The sequence below is a fragment of the Pipistrellus kuhlii genome, unplaced genomic scaffold (assembly GCF_014108245.1).
Source record: "Pipistrellus kuhlii isolate mPipKuh1 unplaced genomic scaffold, mPipKuh1.p scaffold_m20_p_155, whole genome shotgun sequence".
Lineage (NCBI taxonomy): Eukaryota > Metazoa > Chordata > Mammalia > Chiroptera > Vespertilionidae > Pipistrellus > Pipistrellus kuhlii.
The window spans coordinates 62030-78129 of record NW_023425466.1 but is presented as its reverse complement, the minus strand read 5'-3'; the positions used below and the strand labels follow the sequence as shown (position 1 = coordinate 78129).

General features: G+C 57.1%; 1 protein-coding gene across 1 annotated transcript in view; it reads right to left on the bottom strand.

Moving 5' to 3' along the window:
- DTX1 (deltex E3 ubiquitin ligase 1) overlaps positions 1–16100 on the bottom strand; it is a 36894-nt gene that overhangs the window by 13682 nt on the left and 7112 nt on the right. Inside the window, exon 3 of the mRNA XM_036439459.2 lies at positions 2883–3555. Within this exon, the coding sequence (XP_036295352.1) occupies positions 2883–3555 (673 nt within the window). The remainder of the gene's footprint in view (positions 1–2882; positions 3556–16100) is intronic.

Below are 16100 nucleotides of genomic sequence, written 5' to 3'. Positions count from 1 at the left end.
TGCCGGCAGCACCACGCCCCCAACCTGGCTCTGTGGTTCCATGTGGAAACATCTCAGCTCCTGAGGTCCCAGCAGGAACCTCTAGCTCCGTGAGGTGCCCGGACCTGCAGCCCCACAGCCACCCTCTGCTCTCACAGCGCCTTCCCCTTCTGACACCGCCCCCGCTCACGTCCAGCCCTTCCCCGAACCAGCCATGGCCTTCTAGTGCCTCTGACGTCCTGCCCGCTGTTCCCTCTGTGGGGAACAGCCTTTCTCCGAGCTGGCTGCCTCCTCAGGGGTCTGCCCTGACCGCCCATCCCCCTCAGCAGCACTGCTCCCCTCTCACTCCCTCCCCAGCGCCCCCCCTCTCTCCAGGGATTGTGTTCCTTTCCGCGTTTACCTGCTCTCTGCCTGTCTCCCCACCAGCCTGGACCCTGTTTGTCCGGTGTGCTCTGTGAACCTGCACTACGGTCCACACGTGAAGGATTAATATCGCCCAATAAAAGCCGATAATCCCCAGCCTGCTCTCAAACTGCGGCTTTCCCCGGTTTCTCAGGGATAAGAGATTCACTTCACCGGGCAGCCCCTGGAGCAATGCAGCAATGATGCGAAAGGCTCCGGAGCCGTTCTCACTGGTAAGGTGACCAGATGCTCCGATTTTTAACAATTGGCCCCGCGTCCTGAGGCGTTTTAAAAAAGTCCCAATTTTTGGAAAGCATCTGGACTTTTTAAAAATGCCACGGGATGCGGGACAAATTGTTAAAAGTCAGGACTGTCCCGCCAAAAGCGGGACGTCTGGTCACCTTTTACACTATGGCTACGCTCACACAGACCCGTGTTCGCTGCTCCACTCTACTCCATGCCATTCCATCCCAATCCCATAATCCGCCCGTGCGGGCACAATGCAGCCCCAAAGAGAAGAAGTTCCCGGTTCTTGCTGCCGAGGTCCCTGGACCTTCCGTTGCTCTGCCCCCTCCAACCCCCACCCCAGCTGGCCATCCACTCTTCTTGTCGATCTGGGGCCCCCCAGCCCTTCCTCTCCCTCAGGAGCCGGAGCCAAGGTGCTGAGGACAGGGAGCCACAACCAACACCCCAGTCCCCGGCCTCCTGAGGTCTCCCGTCTGCTGGCACCGGGCCTGCCCCAGAGGAGGGGCTGGGCGGGGAAGGGAAGGGCGAGGCAGGCAGGTGGCAGCTGCAATCTTCCCATGGAAAGTTACGGCCTCCGCTACCCTCCCCCCCCTACACCCACCTTCCTCCCGGATAACAAAAACAGTCCCCTGTCACTGCCGGACGGCTGCGGGTGCAGATGCCATGTTCAGGGTCACAGCCTCTCCACAGGGTGGGGAGTCCTGCTCCCATTTCACAGATGGTGAAACTGAGGCTTGACGAAGGGGAAGGGCGAGGCCCAGATCTCACCGCCCCGAAGCAGCCCAGAGGGGACCTGAACCTGAGCAGGCTCTCAAGAGGACAGAAGCCCGTCTCACGTTGGGGTCCCTTTCCCTTCTCAAGGCCTCAGTTTCCCTTGGTGAAATGGGAGGTCTGGAGGAGGTGGCCTCAAAGATTGGATCCAGATGTGGCCTTTGCTGGTCTTAGGCTGTCACGGCCAGTCCCTGGAGCCATGCCACAGCGACACAAGCAGTGCCCGCCCTTCCTCTTGGGCATCAGGATCCAAACGCCACCTGGTCTTTTCCCTTCTGGGCTGTCCCGAGGTCAAGGTCATGGCTCCTGGCTCTCATTCCCACTCCCTCAGGGCATGGTCCTCTGCTGAGACAGGCTCACTGGGCCCCCATCCTGGGCTTGGATGCCTTAACGCAGGAATTCCCAATCTTGGTCTGACCTGGGTTCCCCTTCCTCGATGACATCCACTGGGAAATCCTGCCAGTTCATCAAAGATCCCCCCAAAAAGGGCCATTTTGGTTAAAACAAGAGCAGAGGCTGGTTCCTGGGTGTGATTTCTCCTGATCCGTCACCCTCTCCTGCCACTGTCTCTGGCCACCCCCGGAGTCCCTGGAACCCAGTTTGCAAACCACAGGATTAGCCCAAAGCCACAGTGATAACTCAGGTGTGGCCTCTGGGGAACTGTTTGGGGTGAGTGGCGGGTGCTTGCTGGAGCCTTCCCCTGAGATGGGCACGGACCGGGCTGGGGGTGGAAACCATCTAACAACACAGACTCTGGACCCTCCAGGCCTGCGTGTCCACCCCGCTCTCCACCTGGGGGACTCGCAGCAGGTGCCACACCCCTCCCGGCCTCAGCCTCTCCGTCTGTCTCGTGGGCACGACTGGATGAGCTGGAGCAGCAAACGAGACGATGCAGACCAAGCTCAGCAAACAAACACGGACGGCGTGCCCTTATTATCATTGCTCCAGGCCTACCACTTGCGAACTGCGTGATCCCTGAAGTTACAGACCCTCCCCCTCCAGGGTCTTCACCTGTAACGGCGAGCGAACGGTACCTACCGCACAGGGTCCTCTGTGCGCGGAGATAAACAAGTGGAAACGCATGAAGGCGCTTAGTGAGGGCCTGACAAAAAGCGAATACTTAATAGATGCTAAATATTGCCAAAACCGGTTTGGCTCAGTGGATAGAGCATCGGCCTGTGGACTGAAGGGATGCAGGTTTGATTCCGGTCGAGGGCATGTACCTTGGTTTTAGGCACATCCCCAGAGTGGGGTGTGCAAGAGGTAGCTGATAGATGATTCTCTCTCATCGATGTTTCTAACTCTCTATCCCTCTCCCTTCCTCTCTGTAAAAAATCAATAAAATATACTTAATAAATAAATAAAATATATTAAAAAAATAGATGCTAAATACTGCTTACGCTTGTTACTGTGATAGTCATTCTCTGCACCTGTCCTCTGGGCGGCCAGGCCTGCGCCAGGGGGGAGAGAGGGAGGTGTCTTACCCGGGCGGGATGGAGGCGCGGGTGCTCCCGCTGGAGGCGCGCTGGGGTCCGGGCCGGTTGAGGTTGTTCAGTCCCGGGGCGGGCGCGCCGCCGGGGGCGCTGGGGCTCCGCGGGGGCGCCCCGGAGGAGGGCGGCGCGGGCTCGGCGGGGCTGGCGGTGGGCGCGGCCCAGAGTGCGGGGCCCGCGAAGGTGGCGCTGGGGCGCACGGCGGCGGGCGGGCCCCCGGGGGGCGGCGGGGGCGCGGCGGCCGGGGGCGCCCGGCGGCGCTGCGAGGCCAGGATGGCGTTGGAGGCGGCGCGCGTGCTGTTGACCAGCAGGCACTGCTGGCAGGAGCAGGGCTGGCCCGAGCCCGCGCCCACGGGCCACGACTGCGACTTGGGGATGGATCCCACGGTGAGCGGGTAGGCCAGGTCCAGGCGGCGGCGCAGCCGGCGGCGCCGGCGTGTCTGGCGGTTCATCTGCGACATGCTGCCGAAGGAGATGAGGTAGCAGAAGCCTAGCGACGACAGGTCCAGCCAGGGGTGCTGCTTCTCGTAGGCGTTCTGGATGGTGATGCAGATGTCCATGTCGTAGGCCGTCCAGGCGCCGCCATCGCTCTCCCACTCCCACACGATGCCCTTGCCAGGCGCCGACGACGGGTCGTAGAAGTTGCGCCGCACGGGCCGCATGGTGCCTGCGCGCAAAGGGGAGAGGGAGTCAGGCCCGGGGCGAGGGATGCTCAGAGGGCTGGAGGGGCCGCACAGGGAGGTGGGAGGATGAAGTGCAGGGCGGGGAGGAGGGTGCACAAAGGTGGGGTCAGGGCAGCACCCGATGCAGGGCAGCCAGGCAGGGCGAGGGCAGGACAGGCAGGCTCCCTCCCCCTCCCAGGGGCCACCCAGGCACGGCCCTGGGGTGGGGTGTGGGTTGGGATTGGGGTTGGGCAGCCCAGGCAAGGTCAGGCAGAGTCAGCACCCCTGAGGGCAGAGATCCATGCAGACACATGGGTGGCATGCAGACCCTCATTAGTTCACTCATTCATCCCGTCCTTCTACCCTTAGTGCAGTGCTTCCCAAAGTGTGGTACGCGTACCCCCAGGGGTACGGGGAGAGTTTGGTGGGGGTACGCGTTGCACCGGAGTTTGGTGGGGATATGCACTGCACCGTGCTTAGCTGCGCCTGATTCTATGTTCTCATGAGTACGATGGGTACTCAGCATTACAAAAATTATAGAAGGGGTACACATATGTCACAAGTTTGGGAAACACTGCTAGCACATTCATTGCTTCCTGCCCTAATCCACACATTTATCCATTCCTCAGGTCCCTCATTCAGCAGCCCTTCCATGGGTCCCTTCACCCACGCCCACCCGCGGTCAGCTACCATGCTCATTCACACCTGCATTTCCTCTCGCCCCCGCCCTCACTCCATCGTCCAAGCATGGCCGTTCCTCCACTCACCACCATCCCACTGTACATGTGCGCCCCTGTCCTCATTTTCCTTCCCTTCTCTCCTCCTTCCTCCCTTTTCTCCGCCTGGGATACTTCCTCTTTGACCTCCTCCTCTTGCTTCCTGCCTCCTCTGGCTGGAGTGTCCCCCGCCACAACGCAGGGACTTTGTTTTATTCGCGGCTGTACCCCCCAGCACCCACCCCAGTCGGGGCTCACAGGCACTGGCTGACCGTAAGGGTGGGTTCGTTAGCTCAGACGTGGATTCCTTCTCACTTCCCTCGGGCCTTTCTGCTTATCCCTGCCCTGGCCCATTCCTGGGTCCGCTGATGTGTTTTTTCCTTCCTCTGTTCGTTCCTTTGCTCCTTCCTTTCAGAAACACTCGCTGACAGGCTCTCTGGGGGACCCCGTGCTGAGTGCTCATTCGAAAAGAACGTAAAAAAACGCACGGTCACCCAGCCGGGCGGATGCCCACGCCCCCATTTCAAAGACGAGGGCACCGAGGCTTCACTCCTGGCCCTGCTCCCGGGCTCCCAGATCTCCAGGTGCTCTCAGATGGCACGGCTCCAGGGGACACCGGGTTTAGCAGACATAGCCCCACGCCCAGGCTGCAGGACTTGTCTCCGGCTGTGCCCACGTGGCACTCCCTCGGAAGATGGCAGGCCCGCCCGCTCCTCGGCTGCGGGCAAGTCCCTTAGGGCCCCCTGGGTTTCCGTGGTTCCTCCCCACCTCGCAAATGAAGGTGACGCCGGTTTGTGACTCACCCTGCCCCTCTCACCTTGGGCTGCGGGGAGGGTTTGGTGAGAGGAACCGCAGAGCACAGGGTGTGGGCTGGGCCCGGGGCTGGGAGGCAGGCAGGCTGACCTGATTTCAGGCCCTGACTGCCTGACTTCCCAGCTCTGTGGCGACAGTCAGGTGACTCAGCGTCTCTGTGCCTCCCTGTCCCCATCTCTAAAGTGGGCACAAGCAGGCCTTCCTTGTGGGGCTGATAAAAGGAACCATCACGACAAACACTGCCTTGTCCCTGATGATTCTAAAGTGCCAAAACCGGTTTGTCTCAGTGGATAGAGCCTCGGCCTGCGGACTGAAAGGTCCCAGGTTCGATTCTGGGCAAGGGCATGTGCCTTGGTTGCGGGCACATCCCCAGTGATGGTTGTGCAGGAGGCGGCTGGTTGATGTTTCTAACTCTCTATCCCTCTCTCTTCCTCTCAGTAAAAAAAAAATCAATAAAATATGTTTTAAAAATAAATAAAAATACGACACTGAAAAATACGACACTGAAAAAAGAGATAGAGGAAGATGTAAGGAGATGGAAGAACATACCATGTTCATGGATTGGTAGAATCAACATCATCAAAATGTCCATACTTCCTAAAGCAATCTATAGGTTCAATGCACTCCCCATTAAAATACCAACGGCATATTTCACTGACCTAGAAAGAACTCTCCAAAAGTTCATTTGGAACAATAAAAGACCCCAAATAGCCTCAGCAATCCTGAGAAAGAAGAGTAAAGTAGGAGGGATCTCAATACCAGACTTCAAACTATATTACAAAGCCACTGTCTCAAAACAGCCTGGTACTGGCACAAGAACAGACATATAGATCAATGGAATAGAACTGAGAACCCAGATATCAACCCAAATCAATATGCTCAATTAATATTTGACAAAGGAGGCACGAATATACAATGGAGTCAAGACAGTTTCTTCAATAAATGGTGTTGGGAAAATTGGACAGACACATGCAAAAGAATGAAACTAGATCACCAACTTACACCATTCACAAAAATAAACTCAAAATGGATACAGGACTTAAACATCAGACGGGAAAACATAAAAATACTAGAAGCATCCACAGGCAGCAAAATCTCAGACGTATGCCAAAAGAACTTCTTCACTGATACTGCCCCTAGGGCAATGGAAGCTAAAGAGAAAATAAACAAATGGGACTACATCAAAATAAAAAGCTTTTTTACGGCAAAAGAAACCATCAACAAAACAACAAGAAAGCCCACAGTGTGGGAGAACATATTTGCAAATAATACCACCGATAAAGGTTTAATCTCCAACATTTACAGACAGCTTATACAACTAAATAAAAGGAAGATGAATGATCCAATTAAAAAATGGGCAATGGACCTAAATAGAATGTTTTCAAAAGAAGACAGAAGGCAGGCCAAAAGGCACATGAAAACATGCTCAAAGTCACTAATTGTCCGAGAGGTGCAAATCAAAACAACAATGTGGTACCATCTCACACCGGTCAGAATGGCCAACATCAATAAATCAACAAACGACAAGTGTTGGTGAGGTTGTGGAGAAAAAGGAACCCTCGTGCACTGCTGGTGGGAATGCAGACTGGTGCAACCATTGTGGAGAACAGTGTGGAGTTTCCTCAAAAAACTGAAAATGGAACTCCCATTCAACCCAGTGATCCCACTTCTAGGAATATATCCCAAGAAACTAGAAACACCAATCAGAAAGGATATATGCACCCCTATGTTCATAGCAGCACAATCTACAATAGCCAGAATTTGGAAACAGCCTAGGTGCCCATCAGCAGATGATTGGATCCAAAAACTATGGTACATCTACACAATGGAATACTATGCTGCCATAAAAAAGAAAGAATTCTCATCATTTGCAGCAACCTGGATGGAATTGGAGAACATCATGCTGAGTGAAATAATCCAATCAATGAAAGAGAAACACCACATGACCTCACTCATTTGTGGATGATAAAGAACATTATAAACTGATGAACCAAGAGACAGATATAGAGACAGTAAATCAACAGGCAGACTGTCAAATTACAGTGGGGAGGAGAGGAAGATCTGGGGGAGATAATAGATCAACCGAAGGACTTGTGTACATGCATATAAGTACAACCAATGGACATAAGACTCTGGGGAGGGAGGGTATGTATGGGAGGGAAAGAGGTGGGGCAAAAAAAAAAAATCAATAAAATATATTAAAAAAAAAATAAAATAAATAAAAAATAAATAAAAATAAATAAAAATAAAGTGGGTCATTTCCCGCCACATCTTCCTTGCTGAGAGCCAGGCGCGTGTGTCCTGTTGCCCCCTCGGCAGCTTCCTTCTCGGCACCTTCTCAACCTTTAGTTCTGCGAAAGCACGGCTCCGACCTGTCCCCACCCGAGCCCGCTCCTCCTCAAGGCTTCTTTGTCGCGGTGACTGGAAGCTCCGTCCTTCCCGCAGCGTGTGCCCCCAACCCCCAAATGTGGCTTCACTTCTTCCCTCACACCCCTACCTTCACACACAGCCCGCCTCGGACCCTTCCTCTCCCAGGCACCCATCCTCCCCGGTCCAAGCCACTGCCTGTCTCCCGCCTGGACCATCGCCGTAGACGCATGGCCGGTCTCTGCTTCCGGCCTTGCCTTCTGTACTGTGTTCCCCACACGGCAGCCAGAGGGACCCTGCTCAGTGCGAGGCAGCTCGCACCCGTCTCCTGCCCCAAACACTCCCCTGGCCCCCATGGTTCCCTTGGCTCAAAAGTCCTGGCCATGACCTCTGAGGCCCTACATGGTCCACACAGTCCCCCTCTCACTCCGCTCCAGACACCCTCACCTGCTTGCTGGGCCTCAAACATCCCAAACGCTGCCAGCCTCAGGGCCTTTGCACATGCTGTCCCCTCACCTGGAAAAGGCGTGGCCACGCCCAGAGGCTCCCTCCTTTATTTTCGATCTCTGTTCAAGACCTTCCCAGACCTCAGAACGGCTGCCCTCCCATTCCCATCCTCCTGGCTCTTAGCATTGCCTGCCCTGGTGTATCATCTGCACACTTCCTTCCCCCTCTGTCGCCTCCCACTAGGCCGCCAGCCCACGAGGACAGAGATCTTGATGGCTTTGCTCATGGCTGCTGAATTCCAAGCGTCTAGCACGGTGCCTGGCACACAGCAGGCCCTCATGACCGTGTTTCCATTGGTAGTTGGCTTCCCCCAGGGAGCCTGGCCCAGGAATTTGCAGCCAGGTGGGTGGGGACTCATCATGATCCCCGCCCCCTTGTACACCCCCCCCCCCCCCCCCCACACACTCCACTTGCTTAGATTCCTCTGACTGTTTGCACTTGGGTTCTGCTCTCTCTCTGTTTGAATTTATTTTTTAATTACATTTTTATTGACTTCAGAGAGGAAGGGAGAGGGAGATAGAAACATCAATGATGAGAGTGAATCATGGATGGGCTGCCTCCTGCACGCCCCGCACTGGAGATCAAGCCCACCACCCCGGGCATGTACCGTGACCAGGAATTGAACCGTGACCTCCTGGATCATAGGACAATGCTCAGCCCCTGAGCCACGCTGGCTGGCTCTCTCCGTTAGAACTTAGAATCCAAGGGCTACGGACTTTCTCTACCGGAAGAGCTGAGGAAACCGAGGCACAGAGCTGCAGCTGTCGGTATGGAAGCAGCGGGTAGGGGCTGGGTCCCAGGGCTCCTGTAATGTTCCAACCAATCACATGAAAAGCTCCCCGGGGCCCTGGGCAGCCTCCCTCCGATGCCTGATTTATCACGTTAATAGAGTGTGTGCATATTGATTTTTTCCCCTTGACAACAGCGATCCTCCAGGGCAGGCCTGAGAGGGGATGGCTTAGAGGGGAAATCCCAGGTCCTGATCCTGCCTCTGCTCCTGAGTGCTGGCCTCTTCCTCCCAGGGCCTCAGTCTCCCTGTCTGCAAAATGGGGGCCCATGAGAGATGATCTTCAGGTCTGATATGACTGAAGTAGCACCCTTAGCCTCCCGCTGAGTGAGGGTCCAGGGGCTATGTTACCGGGATAGGAAGGGAAGGGAAGGGAAGAGAAGGGGTGGGGACTCGCTTTATTCAACCACCTCCGTGTGCCACGTCTTGGGACCGGCAGAGCAGGGTGCGGTGTGGGAGATGCAGAGCGAAGTGGCTGAAACAACTCAGAAGTCTCACCGGCCACGTGCAAATTCTGGACCCACACACAGCCTCAGGGTTCTCGTCTGGGAAATGGGGGCAGTGACGCCAGCTGTGGGACACGGTGAGATCGTGTACGCCATGGGTGCTTAGTTGAGCGCTGGGCTAGAGTAAGGGCTCAGTGAATGTTAGTTAGCTAAGATGCCTGATGTAAATATACAGTTACCCAGCAGAAACCGGTTTGGCTCAGTGGATAGAGCGTCTGTCTGCAGACTGAAAGGTCCCGGGTTCGATTCCGGTCAAGGGCATGTACCTTGGTTGCGGGCACATCTCCAGTAGGGGGCGTGCAAGAAGCAGCTGATCGATGACTCTCATTGATGTTTCTAACTCTCTCTCTCCCTTCCTCTCTGTAAAAAATCAATAAAATATATTTAAAAAAATACAGTTACCCACATTCACCCTCTCGCAGCCCTTGTTCACTTTGCAAACTCCTATCCATCCTACAAAACCCCCGCACGCTCCTCTCCTCCCGGAAGTGCTTTTCTGTTCTCTGCTGTATACAGCTTTTTTTTTTTTTTCCTGTCCTTGTACTGTGATGCAGTTATTCATTTTTGTTCTTTTTTTTTAATGTATTTTATTGATTTTTTATAGAGAGGAAGGGAGAGAGATAGAGAGTTAGAAACATCGATGAGAGAGAAACATCGATCAGCTGCCTCCTGTACACCCCCTACTGGGGATGTGCCCGCCACCAAGGTACATGCCCTTGACAGGAATCGAACCCGGGACCCTTGAGTCCGCAAGACGAAGCTCTATCCACTGAGTGAAACAGTTTCGGTCATTTTTGTTCTTAATCTTCCTCAAGGGCTGATAGCTTTTAGGAGGCTAGGGACCAGGTCGGTGTTACCAGGACCCGGACAGAGCCTGGCCCAAAGGAGGCATCTGCGGCTGAAACAGGCAGCTGTAGAGGGCCGCCTGAGAAGGCACATGGACATTCTTTAAATTGTCAGCTGAGCCCGAGGCACTGGCAGAGTACCTTTGTCCAGGTGTCAGCAGGGGCGGGTCTAGATATGTAAATCCAGTAATGGTAGAGCCTAGTTAAGAATGCAAATAGGCTCCTTTGACCCTATAAATAAACCTGCTGCGTGGCTTGGGGGTCGCCCTTGCAGCCTCTCCATCAGAGAGATGGCGTCCACCCAGCGCCCAGCTTGATGAATCTATTTCTGCCCTTTGTCTCTTTCTTTCTCTAATTTCTTTTTTTTCTTTTTCTTTTAAAAAAATATATTTTATTGATTTTTTTACAGAGAGGAAGGGAGAGAGATAGAGAGCTGGAAACGTCAATGAGAGAGAAACATCGACCAGCTGCCTCTTGCACACCCCCTACCGGGGATGTGCCCGCAACCAATGTACGTTCCCCTGACCGGAATCGAACCTGGGACCTTTCAGTCCTCAGGCTGACGCTCTACCACTGAGCCAAACCGGTTTCGGCACTTTCTCTAATTTCTTAATCCCCAGCTCCTCCCCTCAGGAACCTGTCATTTTCCGTGATGGACGTGGGAAACAGAGAAAATGCCCACCACAGGCAGCCTCCTTGGCACACAGGTCAGGGCTCAGATGGTGTGGGAGGAGGAGGAGGTGTGTTCGTGGAGACCGGACCAGGAGCCAAAGCACACAGGGGACCCCTGGGGCCAGGGCTGGAGACAAGGCTCCTGAGGGCAGCCTTGGCCAGCTCTGCCACACAGGACTCTGCGAGCTGCTCTGGGCCGGGCCAGGGCCAGCCCGCCCCATCGGCCCTCTCTCCCGGGCTCCGTTTACCAGGGATCGATTTTCCTGCCTGTTTACTGGTAGTTATTAAAGGCTGCGTCCCCGGAGCCCTTTTCAAACGAGATTGGAACCCGGAGAGCGGGAGTAATTAGGGCAGCTGCCACCCTCCCGCCGGCCCCGCGCCCGCCCCCACGCCCGCTGCTGCCCGCCCGTCCACCTCGCCCGGCGGCGCTGGCCCCGCACCAGGCCGAGGGGGCCAGCTGGCTCCCTGGTGACCTGCCTGGACTGCAATCTCGAGGTGTTCCAGGGAGCAGGGGCGGAACTAGGCCTTCTCCGCCGCCGTGGCCTTGGCCTAGATTTCCAGCCAGAACAATGGGTCTAAGACGGGACCGGAGGCTCTTCAGCCCGGGAGGCGGGGAGGGCCTCAGCCCGGCTGGGCTTTCTCACTGACCCGCTCCGCTGGGTGTCCTTGAGCAGCCCACGCCCCTCCCGCCACCGCCTGGGCCTTGAGGGCACCCAGCTGTGCCGGCCACGAGGGCCCGTCCCCATGGCAGTGAGGAACACGGGTCAGGCACGCTCCGTCCCTGGGCCTGTGTTTGTGCGTCTGCTTCTGTGGTCTGTCCCCCGCCCCCTCCTCCGTTCCCTAGGAATGTTTGGTTGCAAAATTCCAGTCTTGTTCCAGCTGAACGGAGGGGAAAGAGGCTTTGGCCAAAGCTCAGCGGGAGGGTTGCAGGAGCTGAGACCGGGTGTGGGGGCGGCCGCAGCCACGGCAGCCAGGGACCAGTTCAGGCCTGGGGCAGAGACAAGAGAGAGAGAGATGGAGACCCAGAGAGAGAGAGAGAGAGAGAGGGAGAGATACGACAGAGACAGAGACCACATGCGAGAGAGACTGCCAGAGGACAAGATCAAAGTGGGAGCTGCCGAAGCAGATGTAGGACAGCGGCAGAGAGAGGAGAGAGAGCCAGTGTGGGAGACATAGAGAAACAAAATCCCCAAACAGCGAGGCTGAGACGGCAGAGTGAGAACGAGAGAGGGAGGCCCGGACACGGGGACAGCAGAGAGGAGAGACCATGAGGCGGACAGCAGCTACGGGACTGTCAACAGAGCCAGTGTGCTCTGCTCAGTACAATGGCGAGTGCTTGTGCTCAGTACTTGCCTTGCACACACTCCTTTTATGCTCACACGGTCTCTTCCAGGGAGGGACCAGCACTTGTTTCTGTTTTACAGATGAGGCAACCAAGGCCCAGAGAAGTGTAATCCTGGGGGCTGGGAAGGATGAGCCATGCACGTAGTCAAAGAAAGGCCAGAATTGGACTGGTGTGAAGGGGTGCTGCTCAGCTTAGTGGTAGCCCGGACTAGGATACCTCCAGCGCCGGGGAACTCCCTCCCTCAGCTTTTCCCTCAGCTTTGCTGTGAGAGGTTCCTGCTCTGAGGACGTGGTCCCGACCTGACCCTCTGCCTGCAGGTGGCTGTGTGGAGGTCTCAAGACCCAGCTTTTTGCCTCAAGAAGAAGCTATCTCTGTAGAGCAGTGTTTCCCAAACTTTTGACATATGTATATAATTTCCTTTTATAATTTCCGTAACGCTGAGTGCCCCTCGTCCTCATGAGAACACAGAATTAGGCGCAGCTAAGCACGGTGCAGTGCATATCCCCACCACACTCCGGTGCAACGGGTACCCCCCACCAAACTCTCCCCGTACCCCTGGGGGTATGCGTACCACACTTTGGGAAACACTGCTGCAGAGAAAGGGGCGGGGGCCTGAGCCCTCCTGCCTGCCCCTCAGCCTCCAAAGGCTCCTTCCCCGGCTCAGCAGGGAGCCCTCCCGTGGGGGTGGCTTCCCGGAGGGAAGTGACCTCAGCGTGGGGGCCCGCAGACCCTGACGGGAAGGGGCCTGTGGGAGGCAGTCATGGGACATCCTGTCAGGTGGGAGAGTCCCGCTGCAGGCGGAGGCCCGGGACTAGGGGCTGGGCAGAGGGTTGAGCATGAAGTGAGCACCCACTGGGTGCCCGGGGCCCTAGAAGGGACTTGGCCGAATCCTCTACCAACTGAGAAGTGATCATAACAACTTTCATTCAGAGAGCACACTTTGTGACCCAGCATCTCTCCCTTACCCCCCTCCCCAACTGAGGGCCCTCAGGGCTGGCTAGGGCAAGGGGCCCGGCTGGGATCAGAACTGCAGGCTGTGGCCAGGCTACCCCCCTCCGCCCTGCGATCAATAACCCCGCAGTGTTCTGTTTCCACCAAACTCTCCCAGGGGACTTGTCAGGCTGAGCAACAGCCCATTAGCGGTTTCTACACGCTTGAGGCTGGCCAGGCTCCGCGGGGTCCGCTGGCTGCAGGGCTGGGGCGGTGGGGATGGAGGGGGAGCGGGAGGGGGGTCTCCAGCCGTGCCCGTGCCCGGGGAGGCTGAGGGGCTGCAGGGCAGTCAGAGAGGTCACCGCCTTCAAATCGGGTTCACCCTGGAGGCCGCGGGCAGCCGGAAGCTGGCTCTCCCCACCATGTGGTTCTGTGTGGGGTCTTCCCAGTCATCTGGCTCCCAATCCATTTGGGTTTTTAAAATGTATTCTGATTTTTATTTTTTTAAATACATATTTTTTTTATTGATTTCAGAGAGGAAGGGAGAGGAAGAGAAAGAGAGAGAGAGAGAGAGAGAGAGAGAGAGAGAGAGAGAGAGAGAGAGAGAGAAACATTAGTGATGAGAGAGAACCATGAATTGGCTGCCCCCTGTACATTCCCCACTGGGGATGAGCCTGCAAGCCGGGCATGTACCTTGACCGGGAATCGAACCGTGACCTCCTGGTTCATAGGTTGATGCTAAACCTCTGAGCCACACCGTCTGGGTTCCATTCGGGCTTAGACCCCCTGGCATAGTGGCAATGACCAGGCATTTAAACATTGGGGTGGACTCGCTCAAGCCTGGATTTCAGCGATACCGAAATATCCAAAGATGTGGCCACAGGGATTTGGCCTTCTTGGCAACAGCTCATGGGAGCTGAGTCACAGTGGCCTCGCTCGTGTCTGCAGGTATTCATTGAGTGCCTACTGTGTGCCGGGCACTAGAGAACAACATTTTGAAGACCTTTGCCTTCCTGGCCACTGCACACACTTCTGTTAGCTGCCCAGGCCTGTAACCATCTGAGTTCCCAGTATGTCTAGATGGGGAAACTGGTTCAGAGAGAGAGAGAGGAGAGAGGAAGAAAGGGGGGGGGGAGGGGAGGGGCATGGCCCAAATCCCTTACAAATTAGAGCTTACACCTCGACCCCAGGCCCCCTGTCTGCCATTCCTGGGATGGCAGCACCTGGGATGAATGAAGCTTTGTTCCCCAGAGGAGAGGAGTATGGGGGAACAATGGTGCGATTTCGGGTAAATTCTAGGCTTCCCCTGGCGCTCGGCTTGCCATCGGAGGGAGAGGGCACGGGGGCTGGTGGCAGCCGGGCCAGCCTGTCACCGAGAGCAGCAGTGGCTGTGCCGCAGCTGCTGGCAGGACGGTGGTGGCCGCTGGTGCCGCCTCCTTTGATTGCCTCGTCCTTTGTTCTGCCTTTCAGGGCGCTCAGCTCAGGCTGGGTGCCCGACTCCCTCCGGGACCCCGACACCCGCCAGCCACTCCTGCCCAGGCAGGTGGAGGGGGCAGCCTGGTGCAGCTCCAGGGAGACAACGGGAGGAACCAGAGAGGCAGGCATTTGGCTCGAACCGGACCGGGGGTTCCCGGGGGTCGGGAATAGCCCAGCGTCCCGGCACCTCCTCCGTGTGCAGCCTCCGGTGGCACCGGCCACATCACCCGCCAGCACAGAAGGCTTGGAGGGCAGCCGTCTGTGTCTTCCTACTCACCCTGCACCCACGGCACTGAGGACTGCGTCTGGCACACAGTAGGTGCTCATTAAATTCCCGCTGAATAAATGGATGAACGAATACTGACCACAATCCCACGGGATGGGTGCTGTCGTTGGACCCGTATTAAGAGGAGGAAATGGAGGCTGAGGGAGGGAATGTGGTCCATTCACCCGGAGTCACACCCCTCTCCACCCCCATCCCTGGAGAACAGCTAGGAAGTCTGGAGTCCGGGCCTCACCAGCGAGGCTCCCTGAGGCAGACAGTTCCAGATCCCGGGCCCCATGTTCTTGGCTGGTATCGGTCCGGGGCAGCTGGGAGGCTGGATGGAATCGGGGGAAGGAGGGCAGCTGTCCCGGGAAGCGGTTCCCTCGGAGCGCGATGAAGGCATGAGAGGAAGGAGGAAGACACAGATGTGGGGGAGGGAGGCCTGGAGGGCTCTGGGCACCTTCGCACCCTGACAGCTGGGGACCTGTGGTCCACATCCTGAGTGGGCACCTCCCCTGGGACCAGCTCTGCCCTCCCCCTTCCCACGCCGGCCCCTCCTCACCACCTGCTCACCACATCCTCCGTCACCTCCCCTACATGCTCACCCTCTCCTCCGCCCTCGGCCGCAGCCTCACGGCATCCCCGCCACCTCTCCCGTCACTACCCTCCCCATCTGACCCACTCCTTCGCGCCCCCTCCCCCCACCTGACCGCGAATAGCTCCAATCACAGCCCGTGGCCTCTCAACGCCCCCCCCCCCCCACCAGCCAGCTCTCCTCACCTTCCCCATCACTCCCTACTCCAACCCCCACCTCCCATCACAGCTCTTAGCACCTCCCTTGTCTCTAGGTCAGACCCTACAGCTCCCTTAGACCCCTGAGGCTGGAGGGCCGGGGGAGAGCAGGAGGGGATGGAGCGGGGAGAAGGGGGACAGAAATGTGAGGGGAGGAGGGTCTGACCCAGGATCCCTCACCCCTAACCCTGCAGGAGCGGAGCGGGCAGAGCCCTGACGGCGCTGTCCAAGGTGCTGGGGCTGGCGGGGTGGGCCCTGCAGACCTGGATCTGAATCTCCAGCCCACCTCTACCTTGCTCGGGCCGGTGGCTCTCCCTGCGCCTCAGCCTCGCTATGTGACAAGTGGGGCGATGCCCGCCGGCGGGGGAGAGAGCCCGCGGGCTGTCAGAAGTGCCTGCCTGCTCTGCTCCAGCTGCGGCCTCTGAGGGCCCGTAATTAACAGGCTGGTGCTGCAGCGTGGCTCCGGGTCCCCTGGGGCCTGACCACTAAAAAGCAGCAGCCGGCAGCCCAACCCGGCCCCAGGGGACCC